The sequence below is a fragment of the Eptatretus burgeri genome, chromosome 18, assembly GCF_056783735.1.
Source record: "Eptatretus burgeri isolate ZD-2024b chromosome 18, Ebu_testis_v1, whole genome shotgun sequence".
NCBI classification, from domain to species: domain Eukaryota; kingdom Metazoa; phylum Chordata; class Myxini; order Myxiniformes; family Myxinidae; genus Eptatretus; species Eptatretus burgeri.
Window position 1 is genome coordinate 3,490,089 of NC_140978.1, and position 20,829 is coordinate 3,510,917.

Sequence of the window (20,829 nt, forward strand, 5' to 3'; positions counted from 1 at the left end):
CCGTGCTGTCTCCCCTCCCCCGTGCTGTCTCCCCTCCCCCCGTGCTGTCTCCCCTCCCCCCGTGCTGTCTCCCCTCCCCCCGTGCTGTCTCCCCTCCCCCCGTGCTGTCTCCCCTCCCCCCGTGCTGTCTCCCCTCCCCCCGTGCTGTCTCCCCTCCCCCCGTGCTGTCTCCCCTCCCCCGTGCTGTCTCCCCTCCCCCGTGCTGTCTCCCCTCCCCCGTGCTGTCTCCCCTCCCCCCGTGCTGTCTCCCCTCCCCCCGTGCTGTCTCCCCTCCCCCGTGCTGTCTCCCCTCCCCCGTGCTGTCTCCCCTCCCCCGTGCTGTCTCCCCTCCCCCGTGCTGTCTCCCCTCCCCCCGTGCTGTCTCCCCTCCCCCCGTGCTGTCTCCCCTCCCCCCGTGCTGTCTCCCCTCCCCCCGTGCTGTCTCCCCTCCCCCCGTGCTGTCTCCCCTCCCCCGTGCTGTCTCCCCTCCCCCGTGCTGTCTCCCCTCCCCCCGTGCTGTCTCCCCTCCCCCGTGCTGTCTCCCCTCCCCCCGTGCTGTCTCCCCTCCCCCCGTGCTGTCTCCCCTCCCCCCGTGCTGTCTCCCCTCCCCCGTGCTGTCTCCCTCCCCCCCGTGCTGTCTCCCCTCCCCCCGTGCTGTCTCCCCTCACCCCCCGTGCTGTCTCCCCTCACCCCCGTGCTGTCTCCCCTCACCCCCCGTGCTGTCTCCCCTCACCCCCGTGCTGTCTCCCCTCACCCCCGTGCTGTCTCCCCTCACCCCCCGTGCTGTCTCCCCTCACCCCCGTGCTGTCTCCCCTCACCCCCGTGCTGTCTCCCCTCACCCCCGTGCTGTCTCCCCTCACCCCCCGTGCTGTCTCCCCTCACCCCCGTGCTGTCTCCCCTCACCCCCGTGCTGTCTCCCCTCACCCCCCGTGCTGTCTCCCCTCACCCCCGTGCTGTCTCCCCTCACCCCCGTGCTGTCTCCCCTCACCCCCCGTGCTGTCTCCCCTCACCCCCGTGCTGTCTCCCCTCACCCCCGTGCTGTCTCCCCTCACCCCCGTGCTGTCTCCCCTCACCCCCCGTGCTGTCTCCCCTCACCCCCCGTGCTGTCTCCCCTCACCCCCGTGCTGTCTCCCCTCACCCCCCGTGCTGTCTCCCCTCACCCCCGTGCTGTCTCCCCTCACCCCCGTGCTGTCTCCCCTCACCCCCGTGCTGTCTCCCCTCACCCCCGTGCTGTCTCCCCTCACCCCCCGTGCTGTCTCCCCTCACCCCCGTGCTGTCTCCCCTCACCCCCCGTGCTGTCTCCCCTCACCCCCGTGCTGTCTCCCCTCACCCCCCGTGCTGTCTCCCCTCACCCCCGTGCTGTCTCCCCTCACCCCCCGTGCTGTCTCCCCTCACCCCCCGTGCTGTCTCCCCTCACCCCCGTGCTGTCTCCCCTCACCCCCCGTGCTGTCTCCCCTCACCCCCGTGCTGTCTCCCCTCACCCCCCGTGCTGTCTCCCCTCACCCCCGTGCTGTCTCCCCTCACCCCCCGTGCTGTCTCCCCTCACCCCCGTGCTGTCTCCCCTCACCCCCCGTGCTGTCTCCCCTCACCCCCGTGCTGTCTCCCCTCACCCCCGTGCTGTCTCCCCTCACCCCCGTGCTGTCTCCCCTCACCCCCGTGCTGTCTCCCCTCACCCCCCGTGCTGTCTCCCCTCACCCCCCGTGCTGTCTCCCCTCACCCCCGTGCTGTCTCCCCTCACCCCCGTGCTGTCTCCCCTCACCCCCGTGCTGTCTCCCCTCACCCCCCGTGCTGTCTCCCCTCACCCCCGTGCTGTCTCCCCTCACCCCCCGTGCTGTCTCCCCTCACCCCCGTGCTGTCTCCCCTCACCCCCCGTGCTGTCTCCCCTCACCCCCGTGCTGTCTCCCCTCACCCCCGTGCTGTCTCCCCTCACCCCCGTGCTGTCTCCCCTCACCCCCGTGCTGTCTCCCCTCACCCCCGTGCTGTCTCCCCTCACCCCCGTGCTGTCTCCCCTCACCCCCCGTGCTGTCTCCCCTCACCCCCGTGCTGTCTCCCCTCACCCCCGTGCTGTCTCCCCTCACCCCCGTGCTGTCTCCCCTCACCCCCGTGCTGTCTCCCCTCACCCCCCGTGCTGTCTCCCCTCACCCCCGTGCTGTCTCCCCTCACCCCCGTGCTGTCTCCCCTCACCCCCGTGCTGTCTCCCCTCACCCCCGTGCTGTCTCCCCTCACCCCCGTGCTGTCTCCCCTCACCCCCGTGCTGTCTCCCCTCCCTCCCCGTGCTGTCTCCCCTCCCTCCCCGTGCTGTCTCCCCTCCCTCCCCGTGCTGTCTCCCCTCCCTCCCGTGCTGTCTCCCCTCCCTCCCCGTGCTGTCTCCCCTCCCTCCCCGTGCTGTCTCCCCTCCCTCCCCGTGCTGTCTCCCCTCCCTCCCCGTGCTGTCTCCCCTCCCTCCCCGTGCTGTCTCCCCTCCCTCCCCGTGCTGTCTCCCCTCCCTCCCGTGCTGTCTCCCCTCCCTCCCCGTGCTGTCTCCCCTCCCTCCCCGTGCTGTCTCCCCTCCCTCCCCGTGCTGTCTCCCCTCCCTCCCCGTGCTGTCTCCCCTCCCTCCCCGTGCTGTCTCCCCTCCCTCCCGTGCTGTCTCCCCTCCCTCCCGTGCTGTCTCCCCTCCCTCCCCGTGCTGTCTCCCCTCCCTCCCCGTGCTGTCTCCCCTCCCTCCCGTGCTGTCTCCCCTCCCTCCCCGTGCTGTCTCCCCTCCCTCCCCGTGCTGTCTCCCCTCCCTCCCCGTGCTGTCTCCCCTCCCTCCCCGTGCTGTCTCCCCTCCCTCCCGTGCTGTCTCCCCTCCCTCCCCGTGCTGTCTCCCCCCCCTCCCCGTGCTGTCTCCCCTCCCTCCCCGTGCTGTCTCCCCCCCTCCCCGTGCTGTCTCCCCTCCCTCCCCGTGCTGTCTCCCCTCCCTCCCCGTGCTGTCTCCCCTCCCTCCCCGTGCTGTCTCCCCTCCCTCCCCGTGCTGTCTCCCCTCCCTCCCCGTGCTGTCTCCCCTCCCTCCCCGTGCTGTCTCCCCTCCCTCCCCGTGCTGTCTCCCCTCCCTCCCCGTGCTGTCTCCCCTCCCTCCCCGTGCTGTCTCCCCTCCCTCCCCGTGCTGTCTCCCCTCCCTCCCGTGCTGTCTCCCCTCCCTCCCCGTGCTGTCTCCCCTCCCTCCCCGTGCTGTCTCCCCTCCCTCCCGTGCTGTCTCCCCTCCCTCCCCGTGCTGTCTCCCCTCCCTCCCCGTGCTGTCTCCCCCCCTCCCCGTGCTGTCTCCCCCCCTCCCGTGCTGTCTCCCCTCCCTCCCCGTGCTGTCTCCCCCCCTCCCGTGCTGTCTCCCCCCCTCCCCGTGCTGTCTCCCCCCCTCCCCGTGCTGTCTCCCCCCCCTCCCCGTGCTGTCTCCCCCCTCCCCGTGCTGTCTCCCCCCTCCCCGTGCTGTCTCCCCCCACCCCCGTGCTGTCTCCCCCCCCTCCCCGTGCTGTCTCCCCCCTCCCCGTGCTGTCTCCCCCCCTCCCCGTGCTGTCTCCCCCCCTCCCCGTGCTGTCTCCCCCCTCCCCGTGCTGTCTCCCCCCTCCCCGTGCTGTCTCCCCTCCCTCCCCGTGCTGTCTCCCCTCCCTCCCCGTGCTGTCTCCCCTCCCTCCCCGTGCTGTCTCCCCTCCCTCCCGTGCTGTCTCCCCTCCCTCCCCGTGCTGTCTCCCCTCCCTCCCCGTGCTGTCTCCCCTCCCTCCCCGTGCTGTCTCCCCTCCCTCCCCGTGCTGTCTCCCCTCCCTCCCGTGCTGTCTCCCCTCCCTCCCCGTGCTGTCTCCCCTCCCTCCCGTGCTGTCTCCCCTCCCCCGTGCTTCCTCCCCTCCCTCCCCCGCGCTGCCTCCCCTCCCTCCCCCGCGCTGCCTCCCCTCCCTCCCCCCGCGCTGCCTCCCCTCCCTCCCCCCGCGCTGCCTCCCCTCCCCTCCCCCGCGCTGCCTCCCCTCCCCTCCCCCGCGCTGCCTCCCTCCCCTCCCCCCGCGCTGCCTCCCCTCCCCTCTCCCCCGCGCTGCCTCCCTCCCCTCTCCCCGCGCTGCCTCCTCTCCCTCCCCCCGCGCTGCCTCCTCTCCCCTCCCCTCCACGCTTCCTCCTCTCCCTCCCCTCCACGCTTCCTCCTCTCCCCTCCCTCCCCGTGCTGTCTCCCCTCCCTCCCCGTGCTGTCTCCCCTCCCTCCCCGTGCTGTCTCCCCTCCCTCCCCGTGCTGCCTCCTCTCCCTCCCCCCCGCGCTGCCTCCTCTCCCTCCCCCCGCGCTGCCTCCTCTCCCTCCCTCCCCCCGCGCTGCCTCCTCTCCCCCCCCGCGCTGCCTCCTCTCCCCCCCCGCGCTGCCTCCTCTCCCTTCCCCCCGCGCTGCCTCCTCTCCCTTCCCCCCGCGCTGCCTCCTCTCCCTCCCCCCGCGCTGCCTCCTCTCCCTCCCCCCGCGCTGCCTCCTCTCCCTCCCCCGCGCTGCCTCCTCTCCCTCCCCCCGCGCTTCCTCCTCTCCCCTCTCCCCCGCGCTGCCTCCTCTCCCCTCTCCCCGCGCTGCCTCCTCTCCCCTCTCCCCGCGCTGCCTCCTCTCCCCTCTCCCCCGCGCTGCCTCCTCTCCCCTCTCCCCGCGCTGCCTCCTCTCCCCTCTCCCCCGCGCTGCCTCCTCTCCCCTCCCCACCGCGCTTCCTCTTCTCCCCTCCCCACCGTGCTGCCTCCTCTCCCCTCCCCCGCACTGCCTCCTCTCCCTCCCCCCTACGCTTCCTCCTCTCCCCTCCTCCCCACCGCACTGCCTCCTCTCCCCTCTCCCCTCTCCCCCGCTCTGCGTCCTCTCACCTCCCTCCGCGCTTCCTCCTCTCTCCCTCCCCCGCGCTTCCTCCTCTCCCTCCCCACGCTTCCTCCTCTCCCCTCCCCGCGCTTCCTCCTCTCCCCCTCCCCGCGCTTCCTCCTCTCCCTCCCCGCGCTTCCTCCTCTCCCTCCCCGCGCTTCCTCCTCTCCCTCCCCGCGCTTCCTCCTCTCCCTCCCCGCGCTTCCTCCTCTCCCTCCCCGCGCTTCCTCCTCTCCCTCCCCGCGCTTCCTCCTCTCCCTCCCCGCGCTTCCTCCTCTCCCTCCCCGCGCTTCCTCCTCTCCCTCCCCGCGCTTCCTCCTCTCCCTCCCCGCGCTTCCTCCTCTCCCTCCCCGCGCTTCCTCCTCTCCCGCCCCCCGTGCTGTCTCCCCTCTTCCCCGCGCTTCCTCCTCTCCCTCCCCGCGCCTCCCCCGCTCCCTCCCCGCGCTTCCTCCTCTCCCTCCCCGCCCTTCCTCCTCTCCCTCCCCGCGCTTCCTCCTCTCCCTCCCCGCGCTTCCTCCTCTCCCTCCCCGCGCTTCCTCCTCTCCCTCCCCGCGCTTCCTCCTCTCCCTCCCCGCGCTTTCTCCTCTCCCTCCCCGCGCTTCCTCCTCTCCCTCCCGCGCTTCCTCCTCTCCCTCCCCGCGCTTCCTCCTCTCCCTCCCCGCGCTTCCTCCTCTCCCTCCCGCGCTTCCTCCTATCCCTCCCCGCGCTTCCTCCTCTCCCTCCCCGCGCTTCCTCCTCTCCCTCCCCGCGCTTCCTCCTCTCCCTCCCCGCGCTTCCTCCTCTCCCTCCCCGCGCTTCCTCCTCTCCCTCCCCGCGCTTCCTCCTCTCCCTGCCCCCGCTCCCTCCTCACCCTCCCCGCGCTCCCTCCTCTCCCTCCCCGCGCTCCCTCCTCTCCCTCCCCGCGCTTCCTCCTCTCCCTCCCCGCGCTTCCTCCTCTCCTGCCCCCCCCGTGCTGTCTCCCCTCTTCCCCGCGCTTCCTCCTCTCCCCCTCACGCTTCCTCCTTCACCCCCCCCCTCGCGCTTCCTCACACCCCCCGCCTCGTGCTGCCTCTTTCTCCCTCCTCCCCCCCCTCCTCTCTCGTACTGTCTTCCCCTTGCCACTGCCTCTTCCCCACATTTGTATTTCTTTATTTTGCAGTGGAACTAAACAATAAAAGCTGAAAAAGTTATTAAATCTTAATTTATTCCACACAAAAATCCTAAAATGGCCTGGACATTATTATTGGCACCTTTTAGAAGTTGTGAGAAATAATTAGATTTCAAGCAGGTGATTTTCCTTTACATTGGAAATGAACTCACCTGTGGTGAGTTACAGTACAAGTCCATCTCCAGAGACATTGATGTTCCTGTGTCCATCGTATGCAATGTTATCAGAAAGTTTATGGCCCATGGATCTGTAGCCAACCTCCCTGAACGTGGCCACAAGAGAAAACTTGATCGAAGATTGCAGCGAAGGATTGTTTGGTGAAGAAAGCACCTCGATCAACTGCCAAACATTAAAGCTGACCTTCAGACACAAGATATCACAGTTTCAACTCGCACCATCATTCGCCAACTCGATGAAAGGGGATTATATGGGAGGAGACCCAGGAGAACCCCACCAGACAGAGACAGAGACAGAATGGAGTTTGCGAAAACACTCCTGAGCAAGCCAAAAACCTTCTGGGAGAATGTCCTCTGGACAGATGTGACCAAATTAGAGCTTTTTGGTAAAGCACATCATCTCCATGTTTACGGAAAACAAAATGAAGCCTTCAAAGAAAAGAACACCTTCTCTACAGTCAAACATGATGTTTTGGGGTTATTGTGCTGCCTCTGGTACTGGCAAAATGAGTGCCAGCATGCTGGTATACTGTGTTGGAGTGGCGACCCATCCAGGATTGTGCCCAATAGCCAAGGAGACTGCTAAAGCAGCACCAACGCTCTGCACAGAGTATGATCCCAACCTCTTCCGCCTCCTCTGGCACTGGGTGCCTTGAATGTGTGCATGTCATCATGAAATCGGGAGATTACCAAGGCATTTTGGAGCGCAATGTTCAACCCAGTGTCAGAAAGCTGGGTCTCTGTCGAAGGTCATGGGTCTTGCAGCAGAACAATGACCCCAAACACACTTCAAAAAGCACCCAGGAATGGTTCAAGACAAAACGCTGGACTGTTCTGAAGTGGTCAGCAATGAGTCAAGATCTAAATCCCATTGAACACCTGTGGGGAGATCTGAAAACAGCAGTTGGGGGAAGGCATCTTTCAAATCTTGGAGAACTGGTGCAGTTTGCACAAGAAGAGTGAGCCAAACTGCCAGTAGAGAGGTGGGGGAAGCTCATTCATGGCTACAGGAAGTGCTTGATTGCAGTTATTTTATCCAAAGGCTGTGTGCTACCAAATATTAAGTCTCAGGTGTCTAATTTTGTCAATGACTTTTGTTTTTATTGTCTGATTTAAAAGGTGATATTAAGTTCTGAATCAAAAACAAAGATTCTGCAATATTAACAGTGAAATAAAGAATTGTGGAGACAAAATACTTTTGTCAATTTCAACTTATTTTTGGAGAAAATTGTGAGTTATTTGAAAAAAAGTGCAAGGGTGTCAATATTTTTGGCCACGACTGTATGTAAAGCATGTTTAACATTGAAATAAATATGCAAATACAATTAATATGTTGTGGATCAAACAAAAACACGACTTTTACCTTTTAAATTTATTACAAAACAGCAAGGTGGGTGAGGGTAAATCCCATTGGTGATCCTTGGTGATCCCATGGGCTTCACAAATTAATAGGTCGCATGGTCTGGCAACCATGTTGGATTCAACGAAAATCTTAAAATTTTTTATTTTTCTTCAACCGCTTCATCAATAGATGTGAAACATTACAATTATTATCTCATGGTCATGTGGAATGTATGTTTTAAATTTCAACCTGATACGATGCTTGGTTTGGCAGCCAGAATTATTTAATATTTTGAATCTGGGTTCAGGGATTTAAATCGATCTTGATAAAAGTATGTTTCGTGATGTTGGTGGCGGCATATTTGGTGACATCGTGATGTCAAAGATTGCACTTCCAGTTGTAATTATGTTTTTTTGGTTTTATTTTTGCATCTGACTCTTTATAATTTGTTGCAGTACCAACCTACGCAGACAAGCATCTATGGAGTTCAGCAGGTATATTCTTTTATCACACAGTAATACATTGTGGTGTTTAATAATTGAAATTTTCATTGTTAATCACATTTATTTTATGCTGTTCTGTTTAGGGTACCTGGGCATGGTTTTAATTGACTCGCTATTCTGAGTAGTCATAATTGCAGCAAGCTGGATTTTGTAATGCCATCCATAATGAGTGACTTTGACTCTCCTTTGCTACAGGCAAGTGTGGCTATTCCAAGCAGCTTGAGCTCACCACAACAAGCCAGTCAGATGACCATTTCTTACCCAGCTCCACGTGTCACTCAACTCCAAGCTCAGCTGCAGGCTCACCAGCAGCAGCAACAGCAACAGCAGCAAGTGCAACTCCAGGCTCAGCCCCAACCACAGAAGCAGCGAGTGTTTACAGGCGTTGTTACGAAGTTGCATGATAACTTTGGTTTTGTTGATGAGGACGTGTTCTTCCAGCTCAGGTTCGCTTGTTAACTTTGATTGCTCGAGTTGCACAAGATTTATTCATTTATTTTATTTTTTGCAACTGCGTATTCTTTGGGGATGTCGATGTTCAAGCTTGTTTTGTGTTTGCAGTGCTGTGAAGGGGAAGACTCCAACAGTGGGAGACAGGGTCCTCGTTGAGGCCACATATAATGCCAACATGCCATTCAAATGGAATGCTCAGCGTGTGCAGACATTGCCTACTCCAGTAAGTAGCCTTTCAATTCAGTTTATTCTGTTGCTTTCTATCTACTGCTTTCTTTCAGCCATGTCCTACCTTGCTGCTTCTTTCATCCTTTTTCCTTTTCTTTCTTTCTTTCTTTCTTTCTTGTTTTTATCTCTTTTGTTCTTCCTCCCACCTCCCTTCTCTTTTCTCTGCAGAACCAAGGACTAATGAAACCTACACAGTCAACAGGGGGTGGAATTTTACACCAGCCACAACCCTCTCAATACAGCCTCTCGGGGCAAGCCCTGCAGCCTCAGCAGGAGGCCATGGTCTCAACCCTGCAGTCTCAAGCAGGATTTGCACAACCTGCTTTGCAAGGCCAATCCTTACAAGCCCAGCCTTTTCAAACTCCAACGTTTCAACCAAGTCCCAGCCTCCAGACTACAGCACTTCAGGCTACAAGCTTGCAAGCTCCTCAGCCATTACAGACGCAGAGCCGACCAACCCAGCCTCTTCAGGCACCAGCTTTGCAAAGCCAGGCACTCCAAAACCAGGCGTTGCAGTCAGGGGCCTTGCTCGCAACCACACTTTTTGCTCAGCAGCCGCAAGCAGCCCAGCAGCTCCTCCAGCAAGGTATGACTCTATTCCTTTGCACCACCCGGTTGCCGCTTTTATATCATGTGGTGTGTTTGGTTGTGATTTATTCGCTTTGCGCAGTGCAAGAAATTCTCAGCAATCAGGAGGGCAAAAAGACGCATGGTGCTCGAGGTGAGGTGTTCTCAGAAACGATTTCCTCCTTTGAGACAACAGTTTCTCTGTGTGACTAATTGTGTCGTCCTCTCTTCTCACTTTAACTGTCTCGACTGTTGATGTGATTTACTTGCTTGAATGACATGCAGCACCTACTCGACTGCATGCGACATCACCATTATGGAACAGACGTATGTTAGAAAATATGCAAACTGCATTTTCCTTTTTTTTGTGTTCCTTGCAGTGGGAATTATCCCAGGGGCCAATCGACCACTGCCCTTACCTGCAACAACGTGCCCGGCCATCCGTCGCCCTGAGGCACCTCTGCGTATTGCTAGCAGGCCAGACCGCACCGAAACTGCATTTTCCAGGCGTGCTGAACGCAGGTTTGGAAGATAAATTTTAAAAAAGGAGATTTTGTTGCTAATCTTTGGTTTATAATTTATATGAACTGCTTTGTTGTGATTGATGCCAATGAGGGATGAATTAGGAAATTGAGTTAAACAGCAAACTTGTTAATTTCATGATATTCATATTTAACAGTAGTTTCTTAACTTGTATGGAGCAGTAAACTAAATGCATATCATCTGTTTCGGAAGAAGATATTTTAGCCAGAGTAAAATGTTCCATGGTTACCTAACTTTGCTTTTGTGTCTATCTCTCTCTATCTTAGTGTAGTAGATAGTAGAAAAATCGTGCAAATTATGATACAAGCATCAAATTTGGCATTTCTGTTCTGCAGGGCTTTCTGATAAAACCTGCCCGATTGGCCATTTGAAAATCCAAGATGGCGGCCATTTTTCAAATGGCCGCCAAGTTAGCCTCCCGAAGTTGACTTTTTGCTTAGAAGTATTTGTAGTTGTCCGATTTTCATGATCTAAGTGTGGATTCCTATGTTTTCAAGCCTGCTGGAGTGGATTTTCCTGTTTTTAATGCCCACTGACACACACTTTTTCTGATTTTGCACATTTGTTTATGATTTTCATACGTTTGCATGACTTAACATGTATGTAGTAGTAGCTACTTATGCATGGGGTGTAGGGGTGTAGTGTTGGAGGTAGTACCTATGTTTCAGCAGTCAGCCACATCCCTTGGATGGACTGCTGGCACTGGTCCTCATCACTGGCCAAACTCTCATCTATGGCTCCAACAGCCCTGGCAATCGACCAAGCCCACGATCAAAATAATGCAGTCATCAAAGGTGACGGAGGAGCAATTGGGTTGACAGAAGACCCGACAGCACTTTGTAGGTGGATGGTCGCTGGACCCAAAGTGAGTCGTCTAGTAGCTGCATACGAGGCCATGTCTGGTATGAAAGATGCAACCAACAATAGCAGACACCATGAACAGACACCGAGTGCCCAGAAATCTTTCTTTGAAAAGGTGAAAGCACTCTCTGCAGTAATGCAGGAGATGGGCAACCCATTCCAAGAAGAATCAGCCGACCTACTGGTACTAGACATGAAGAACATTGCAGACCCAACTTTAGCCGAAATGGTAGCTACACATCACCAGCGGGGCAAAGAGCAGTTCCATTCATTCATTGAGGGGCTACAGAATGAAGATGAATGTCCTTTCTATCATCCAATCAAGAAAAACATTGTTTCTTTCTTCAAACAAGAGCAAGCTGGGGGAAGTTCGAAGGAGAAAGTCCTGAAAGATGACTGTCAGCTGTTGTGTGTTGTGTGGATACGACTCTATATGACTTGATGTCCTTGATGCTTGATCAAATGTCCTGTAAGTCCTAAGTGTAATCCATAACATTACCTCTTTCCCTATCCCAAACTCACCCCGAGTCGTCCAACAACTGGAGACATCGGTTAAAAGTTACATCATTGTCATTAAAAGTTAGCATTACCTTGTGACATGCAGGTGAAGTTACCCCTACCTCGTAGGTTTTAACTCTACCCTTTAGTGTGTGCGACAATTTAAACTACATATGTCCCCTGTGATGCATTGGGAACTACCTAACTGACTCGCACAAACAACCTTGTGCTACAACGAAATTGCCTGAATTTTTGAAACAACAACATATAACCGGTGGGCTTTAATAATCCCCACAACTGACCGAACGACTGTTCATCTCATGCCAGAACAGGCAGTGTGACTTGCAAGAATTTTTCAAGCATGAGAATCAGTCACACCCTGCATCTCTCGGTGACAGCGGCAAGCTTCGTACATGTCAGAAGTCACAGCTGGCTGAAATTCGTATAGAGTCGTATACGACTACGACAACTCTATACGACTACAGAAATTCAAAAGGAAAATTGTGGAGGGGGGACACCTGTTGACTTATTGCCACCTTCATGCTCTTCGTGCCCTTCACCAGCAGACCAATGGCCGGCATTCAGGCTATAAATGTTGTGGCCTTCTAAACAAAAATGGTCAAAAGAAGCAGCAACAAGAACTGAGCCACTTCCTCCACCGAGCTGCGTTTGTGCAGTAAATGGTCGTTCCAATTCGTGGCACAAGAAGTGAAGCAGAGTGGCATGATACTTGTATGTGGCTGGTATGAGGCTGCAGCAAAGGGGGCAGTCCATAAGTGGTAGCATGCTGCTGCAGCAAATGCAGTTCAAACAAAACAAAAGACCACCATAATAATTGGAACGGTGTCACCTGGTATGAGGCTGCAGCGAGTGGCAGTCCACAGAACAGGTAGGGGTGGAAGACAGGCCACGAAGCAAATGTTGAAGTGAGGTGAGTGATGCATTGAAGGTCCTGGGGATAGCGAGACGAAGCAAAACGACAAGGCAAACAACACGAAAGGAAAAAGGTAAACCAGGTAATGCCATCAAACACCAGGTCCGACCAACATGGACACACGGTCCCTGGAGTGCACATACCTGGGGCAGTGGCAGTGGTGCCGGGAGAGAGAGGGAGCTCGAGGTTGGCCTTACTCGTCCGCACCCATCCAACGTCTTTTCCCTCATATACACGACCCTAGCCCTCCTCTTTTTACAATTTGTTGCAACATCTTGTCTCTTACATTCCACTTTCCCCATTGCCAAATTCATACCTAATCCCTCCCCAAGGTTCTATGGAAAGGAAAAAGAGCAGAACTACATGCAATCTGATATTTACGTCGTGACACTTCTCATTCTCAAGTCTTTCATGAGGGCAAGTCCAGCAGCTGGCGATCATCCTGACAGTGGATGGTGCGAAGGGGTCTTCAGCAATCCAAACTACGCTAATATTGTGACACTTTTAAACTGTTCCCGGGGTTATACCCTGCCAAGAGGCCTTTGTTAAACTATGGGGTTCTAAAAACAAATTCCCGTCGCCAACGTGTTGGTGCTTTTACAATTTTTGGCCTTGCCCACCAAGTTTTCCTTGCGTGCCATCGCACAATTTCATGTTTGGGTAGTGTGACTCCACCAGCAGGTCTGCCCACCTGCATACTCACCGTTAGCACCCCCCAGGATGCTGGTGCCACCTCCGAGCTTGCCTGTTCCTACGCTAACATGGGGGATGCCCTCACTGGCACTTCTCTCCCTCGATGCCCACATGGCATGTTGACGCCCCGCTGCTCGGGCACCCGGGCCCATTGAACACTACACTGGCATGCCAGGCCCCTCTCCACGGGTACTTGTTCCCACTAACGTACTACTGGCCCCCTGGACCTCCCCCCGGCCTCACCTGGCCGACTAGCCCCCAGCAATGGGTGGCCCCTCCATGGGTGCCTGCTTCACAAGCCTGTCCAATACGCTCACAAGTCACACCCACAGCCTGTCCAATATCTCCTGCACCTCACAATTTTTTCGTTTTTAGGTCATCTCTATCATCTCAGTAGAGATGACCTAATAAAGCCAGTCTCGAAGTCTGTCCGTACGTCCGTCCGTCCGTCCTCCATCCACAATCAAACCGAGTGGAGACAAATAACCAATAGTGGAATGGATAGAGGTCGATGAGACATGCACAACGATATAACTTTCAAGGTCGAGGTCAAGGTCACGAGGCTGTCAAAGTTGCGAAAATCGTCTTTCAAATCTTATCTCCTCCCTCATTTATCAAGAGAGATCAAATGTTATTAGTGATTCAGATACTATGGACTATTGTCTGGAACAACACAAGCCATTTTTTTGAAATTTGCTCTTGTTCCGATTTTATAGCCCGTCAAACTTCGTTCTGATTCTTACATGTCCAGTGCTAATTTGAAGTGGTCATCCTGAGGCCGGTGCCAATCTCTGAAGATGCTCCCGGTCCTGCGCAATTTTTTGCATATTTTTGCCCCGTATGGGCCATTCAGAAAGTACATACAAAAATGAGGGGGGTGGGTGGTTTAAAGCCCGCGTACGGGCTGCGTACAGGGGTGGGTGGGTGGTATGACGGCTACATACATACTTTATGAAAGTGGTGTCGGACTACATGAAAGCGTTTCAGAAGATGAAGGTGAGCCTTTCATCATCGCGAGGGGGAAAAAATATCCCCGTTCACAGGAACATTTTCGATGTGATGTTGAATCCGTGGACGTCAATAATTGTTCCATATTACTGTATTGCCGTAGTTAATAATTACTGATGCATTTGAGATAAATCTACAGTTCGTTGTAATCTTCAAGTCTCATATCATGTGATATGAGACGCATATGGGGGTGGGTGGGTGGTCACTAGCCTGCATACAGAGGGGGGTGGGTGGTTTTGAAACCCGGAAGTAGAGCGTACGTACTTTATGAACTGCCCATATTCCAGTCTGGCACAGAGTTACTTTTTACAAAGTCTGATTGTTATAAAAAAATCATTAGTGTAATTTTGTCATCGTGGAATTGCCCACCCAAAAGTCAGCTGCTGGCTACCCACGTGCCTGATCGTTTTCGAGAGAGTTTACAACACGGTCGATCATAATCGCGTTCTAGAATTCCCATATTACCGACCATTTCGTGGAACCCCAGGTATAACATAAATTAGCATTAAAGCGTGCCTGCTGTTGTCAGGATCACTTATTCAGAAAAGTGTCTCCATCATTTATTTGAAGTGACCGACTGTTCTGGCGATCTGCATTCTATGACCAGATCCACGAGCCATGGAATCGATTATAGATGCCCCTAATTTGATTTTGCTTCTGTCGACCTCTGGCAGAGATGACCGACACTTCCGCTCGGGGGTATTTTAAAAAAACCTTTCCACAATCAGCACCAACCACAGAATGACATCGATATGGAAATTTGCCTAATCCCTTATCTAACTTTAAACTAGCCCCTGGGTTTCCTTGAGTGGGATCCACTTCCCCCATTCAATCCTTCACACCATGCATTCTGTGACTCACTCATAATTCATCAACCACACACAAACATATTTCCACTCACCTTCACAGCATCACCCCGAACAAACTCATGCACCTTCGTCTTCCCTTGTATTACACACGCTGCCATTTAAAACTCCACCCTCTATACCTCTCTACGTCCCTACTACATGTTCATTGTGTCTACCTAAGTCCTAAATAAACAGTCCCTGTTGTTGCTCTCGATCCCTAAATTTATCCTAGCCCTCCCTCATTGTCACTGCTTTGGTTCCTACGTTGAGGCTACCATCACTGGCACCCTCATTTGGGCCTAACAATGCCATCCCCCTTAGGCTAGTGCTCTGCAAATACACCACTGCGCTCCACACATGGGCGTGACTGTCGCTATCTCTTACCCACATGAGCCCCCCCGCGTCCGCAGAGGTGCTCGACTTCGCCTCCACCTCTAAAGCCAGAGCAATCCATGAGGGTGTCTGGTCACCGGTGTAGGGTCTCAACCAGTCAGCATGGATGATCGGAGGGAGACCCCATGGTCCCATTTTGATCTTGATGACCATGTCACATCTGCACCACCAGGCCCTGCCTCGGCGACTTGAGTTTTGGGCATTTGCCCTTTCATCTCCGGGGATTGAAGAACCAAATCTTCATCCCCGGAGTACCTGCGCTTCATCTTTCCACCCGCCAGATGGAGCTGGATTATTGACTTTCAAAATTTTGACTCTGATCGGTGTGCAGCTCTTCCGGGATCCTGTGCCGGTATACAAAACCTTCAATGAAGGCCTGTGCCACAACCCCAGCTTCTTGATTGGGGAGCGCGTAGGCCTCCTGCTACTTGGTGAAATAGTCCAGAACCACGAGGATATATTTATTACCCTGGCGGTTGCAGGGCAGTGGTCCCAAGATGTCCATAGCCACCCGCTCAAGGGGGCCTTCCACCTGGTGTAATTGAAGGGGGGCCCACATCCTCTGTGCCGGTCCCTTTTTCGCGGTAGAGGTGTCGTATGCTCAACACCAGTCCTATATATCGTGCCCCATATTCACCCAATGAAATCTCCGGCGGGTCCGAGATGTTTTTGTCCTGCCCAAATGGCCGCCGGGGTGGGTACCATGCAACTGTTGTAAAATGGTGGTTTTAAATTGGTCTGGGACTATCTCTCTCTATCGAGTGCAGCCTGTGGCTGCTGGTTGCATCATTGGTTGGGATGTGGCTATGCTGCTGATGCAGTGTCCCCCTTACCAGTACACTGGTGCTCATTTTGCCGACCTCGGAAGGATGACAGGCTGAGTCAACCTCCTGGTGTATTTTAATTCAGCGGCCAACGGGGCTTGAACTCGGGACCCTAGAATCCCAAGCCGCCACCCTAACCACTAGGCCAACACCAGGCTGTCTGGGACTATAATTAGCCAGGAAGTTCTTTCTTAGGGAATTTCCACCCACTTACGATACAAGATGTTATCTTTCAATTCTGGGGTGCACTGAGCTCAGTTAGCCTTTGCCCATGCTCCGAGAAGGGTGACTTCCTCCCCACTGGGTCTCTTACCTGCCTGGACCCATTCGTACACTGGCCCCAATGTGGGATCTGCCCGCTGGGCCATGTTCCAAGCCAATGTTCCAAATTCTTCATTTGCGGTTAGTGGCAAGACTTGCCCTGCCACCCGGGCTGCACGGACTAAGATCTTGTGGGAGGTGTCTGCCAATTAGTACCTGTCCTCATGTCATGTACAGAATTTACAGTTTTCTTCCATACAAGGGCATCGAGAGAGTGCATCGGCATTCTCATGAGCCTTACCAGCTCTTTGAGTCACACTGAAATCGTACTTTTGCAGCTTTTCCAACCACCTCGCAATTTGGCCCTCGGATTCCTTGAACTGTAAGAGCCATTACAAGGAGGAATGGTCAGTTCGAACCGAAAATTTCCACCCGTACAAGTACCGGTGGAAATGGTTCATGGCAGACAGCATAGCCAATAACTTTGCGAGAGACGCAGTAATTTTGCTCGGTTCTACTCATGGCCCGACTGCAATACGCGGTTACTCTTTCCACGCCCTCCTGCGCTTGAGACAAAACTTCACCCAATCCTTCGTGGCTCGTATCCGTCTGTGTCCAGGGTAAAGGTCCCATTAATTATACAGTGGGAAATGCTGGAACGGTTGCATTTGTTTAACAACCTTTCAATTTGAGGAAGGCATCATTGCACTCCCGTGTCCAATTAAACCTCATCCCCTTCTCCTTAAGCCGGTGAAGGGGCCTGGCTATCTCTGTAAATTTTTCCGCAAAGCACCGGGTAGTTGGAGCAGAGTCCCACAAAACCCCGCACCTCCTTGATATTTAACGGTATGGGCCACTCCTCTACCACCTTGACTTTACCTGGGTCGGATTTCACCCCTCGTTACCTGTCATGTGACCGAGATAGGCCACTTCCTTCGCAAACAAGGTACTTTTTTTGGGGCTCAACTTTAACCTTGCCTGTCTGACGCACCCAAACACCTGGTTCAAATTAGCAATGCCTGGGGGAATGTTTTAGCAAGTACCAGGATGTCACCCAGGTGCACAAGGCATGATTGCCATGGAATGCCACCCTGTACATGCTCCATCAATTGTTCAAAGGTGACGGGGGGCATCAAAGTGAACTGATACAGTCCCTTCCCTGTGGAAAATGCCATTTTCTCTTCCCCTGTCTTATCCATCTGCACCTGCCAATACCTGCTCTTGAGGTCCAAAGTTGAGAACCAATTTGAGCCCACAACTGCATTGAGGGTATCGTCAATTCTCGGCAGAGGATAGGAGTCTTTTGAGTGTCACCTTAAGCTGGCGATAGTCCACGCAGAAACGCGTGGTCCCAACTTTCTTTTTAACCAACACAAGTAATGGTCACTTGATTGGGAACCTCCAGCTCCACCTTCTCATCAGTGCTCACACCCTCTAGTGGCAGCTCTTCGAAACCCACCTGCATGATACCCCGGGCCAGATAAATTTTACATTTGCTGGCGGTTAACAAATCCAACCCCAATAGACATGGGTCGCACACCTCCGCCATCCAAACCTCTACTCGCTTCCTTAACGAACCCAACTTGAGGATCACAAAACCACGCCCTATGATGGGAGCTGTTGCCCTGGTAGCCAGCTGCAGGCTAAGATTTTCCAGATGGCGGATATCATCCCAGCCGTCTATGCTCGAATCAAGAATCACAGGGCTGATGATCGTGGTGCTTGCTCCTGTGTCCACCTGGCATCTACCCCTACGCTGGCAATTTTATCCCTAATTGTCAAACTACCAGTGCCAATTTGGTCACAATAAATGACCTGTCGCATTGATCAGGGCACTTTTCCATCGACCACAGCTGAACATATGGTCCTATATGGCCGGCACATACTAGTTTCCTGGGGTTTTGCAGGGGCGTGTTGAGGGCTGTCTAGTCCGGTCCGTACGAGGCGGAGTTGGTGGTCCTGGACAGCGAAGTCTATCCCTGTGTGGAACTCTGTGGTCCCGTGACAGCTGACTTGTCAGAGCATAATTATAACACCTTACTTGGTAAGGTGTATGCCTCTGATACTCCGAATTCCCCTCCCCCCACCCCTTAATTCTGAGTTTTAGCATTTATGGTCAACCGGGTGCCATCATCGGAGCAGCCTGCCACGGTCCAGACCGAGCCAACTGATAATTTACCATTCCCCGAACCATTTCCTCCAGGTCCGCCCTCTTTTTGGGAGCGGCTCCTCCCGTGGATCTGATGTTGTGCATAGGGCCCACCTGTCTCACCATGACCGGGCGGCGCTCACACACCTCCCCCCAAGTTAGGGGTCTTGCCGCTTCATAGCATGCTGCGGCAACAACCGCCTGACTCGTGGTGGGTGGGTGCCAAATGGCCAACTCAGCCACACAATCAGAGTCCGACAGGGCCTGGACGAAATGTTCCAGCGCCACCCTTTCCTGCGCGGACCCTGCCATGTCTGCCTATGCAATCCCAACTGTGCGGCGAATGTCGTGAGCCAATTCCCCAATTGACTCCTGGGGGTTCCTTTTTTCGGTTTGCGAGCTGAGTTTTAACAAGCTCGCACTGTTAATTGATGCCAAATCGGTTGTTTAGAGCCGAACGGAGGTCTGCCAGCGTAATGGCCCCAGGGGGAAGGTTGGTCAGAACCTCGGTCACCACACCGCGCAGTGCTGCTACAAGGTGCATTCCACATTCGTCCGGGCCCCAACCGTTACCCCTACACACGTGATCAAACTGCGCCAAGCACTCCCTCAGGTCACTCTTGCCGTCATACGGTGCGAACTGCACTGCACCACACTGCTTCCCAGTGTTCGAATCCCATACGCCAGTCCATACTGACCTGACGCTGGGGCGAATCCTCCGGGTCCACACGGTGTAACATGCACGGGGGACTCATGTCGCCCATCTGTCCAACTACCCGCTACTCCTGTCTGAGTCGATGCCTGACCGACATTTTCTCACTCACAATCACACTATTCTCACACATTCTGGTTCACTCGTTCTCGGCACACACTCCGTTACATTTACACTCCCCACATTGGCCACGTCATGGTCCAATGAACAGGCTAACGGCTATCTCACGTGCATGAACATGTCGTAAACAAGAAAAATCCATCCCATAAGAAAGATAATCTGTTCTATACCCTTCTCCAACACATCAAAGTTGGCATCCCACCAGACAAGGGGATGGGTCTATCCTGGACATGCATTTATGGAAATAACTGTCTGAGGCCCTGAAATGTTGTATGCATGACTCTGATCCGATTCTGAAGTGTGTGTGTGTGTGTGTGTGTGTGTGTGTGTGTGTGTGTGTGTGTGTGTGTGTGTGTGTGTGTGTGTGTGTGTGTGTGTGTGCGTACATACATACCAATATATATATATATATATATATATATATATATATATATATATATATATATATATATATATATATATATATATATATATATATATATATATATATATACAGTCATGCGCCTCTTAACGACGTTCCGGGCAACGACGGATCGCATATACGACGGATCTGCCAGCTCTGAAAAAAGAAAAAAAATGTAACTGAAAAATTCCTATCGCCGAGTGATGTAGCATCGTATAAAAATAGCACATACAATTATGTACACTGTACAGTACATAATACCTCATAATGATAATAAACGACAGTGTGGCCCTGCTATAATGCGATCGTTGAGGTCCATAAAATGTCATCGCAAAAAAACAGGATCGTGTTAAATCGGGATTCAAGGAAATCGGCTTTCAAACTGAACCAATGTTTGCACGTTTACCTTCGAGCAAGTAAATTACCTTTGAATTGAAGAATTCAGCGAATAAATCGTTGTTCTTAGTCGACATTAAAACGCATTTATTTTTAGTGAAGCTTTTTATGTTGTTAAAACAATCGTACTCTTCGAAAAAATATATATCACAATTGACAGGTGCTCGTTTCTTCATTTGTAGATTATAACATCGATGCAATGATTATGTATTTATAAAATCCAAACGCTAATTATTCACCTTTCGATAATCGATGCGAGAGGAGATTGTAAGCTGCTGCTAACAACACTGATGGCCGTCATGAACAGCACAAAGGTAAATGTAACGTGTCTTCCGTCTCTCTTGGATGTGTGTTACAATTGCCAACAGTATTCAGTGCAGTAACATGCTGTACAGGTTTGTATCCGAGGAGCAATAGGCTACACCATTTAGCCTAGGTGTCTAGGTTTGTGTAAGTACGATGTTCGAAAACGAAAACGAAAAAAAAAGATGTTCGCACAACGACGACGTTGCTTAACGACTCGTTTCTCTGAACGTAACCCCGTTGTTAAGTGGTGCATGACTATATATATATATATATATATATATATATATAGGTATAGGTATATATATATATATATATATATATATATATATATATATATATATATATATATATATATATATATATATATATATATATATATATATATATATATATATATATATATATATATATATATATATATATATATATATATTTATTGTTGCAATTCTGCAAAACCGTTCTCATGATATAAACTTTCCTTTGAGGGAAGTTGTATTTCTTTAAACTTCCCAAATGAGTTCATATAATCATAAGGATATACTCCCTTTTGTGATCGGAGACCAATCTCTTCTTTATTTGAGAAATGTGATTAGAGAATTGGAAAGTTTTTCATATTTGATACCAAGTCAGATAATGGACTTGACATAAACTTGAATGTGTCAAGAA

The 20,829-nt window shown here is 53.4% G+C and overlaps 1 protein-coding gene across 4 annotated transcripts in view; it reads left to right on the forward strand.

Moving 5' to 3' along the window:
* Positions 1-20,829, forward strand: part of CCAR1 (cell division cycle and apoptosis regulator 1) — a 199,649-nt gene that overhangs the window by 14,337 nt on the left and 164,483 nt on the right. For 3 of the 4 annotated variants that reach the window (XM_085863730.1, XM_085863731.1, XM_085863729.1), the window contains exons 4-9: positions 7,919-7,957; positions 8,162-8,412; positions 8,528-8,642; positions 8,816-9,233; positions 9,318-9,368; positions 9,595-9,736. In XM_085863730.1, coding sequence (XP_085719856.1) covers positions 7,919-7,957; positions 8,162-8,412; positions 8,528-8,642; positions 8,816-9,233; positions 9,318-9,368; positions 9,595-9,736 — 1,016 coding nt within the window. The remainder of the gene's footprint in view (positions 1-7,918; positions 7,958-8,161; positions 8,413-8,527; positions 8,643-8,815; positions 9,234-9,317; positions 9,369-9,594; positions 9,737-20,829) is intronic. The other variant, XM_085863732.1, reaches the window with a different exon arrangement.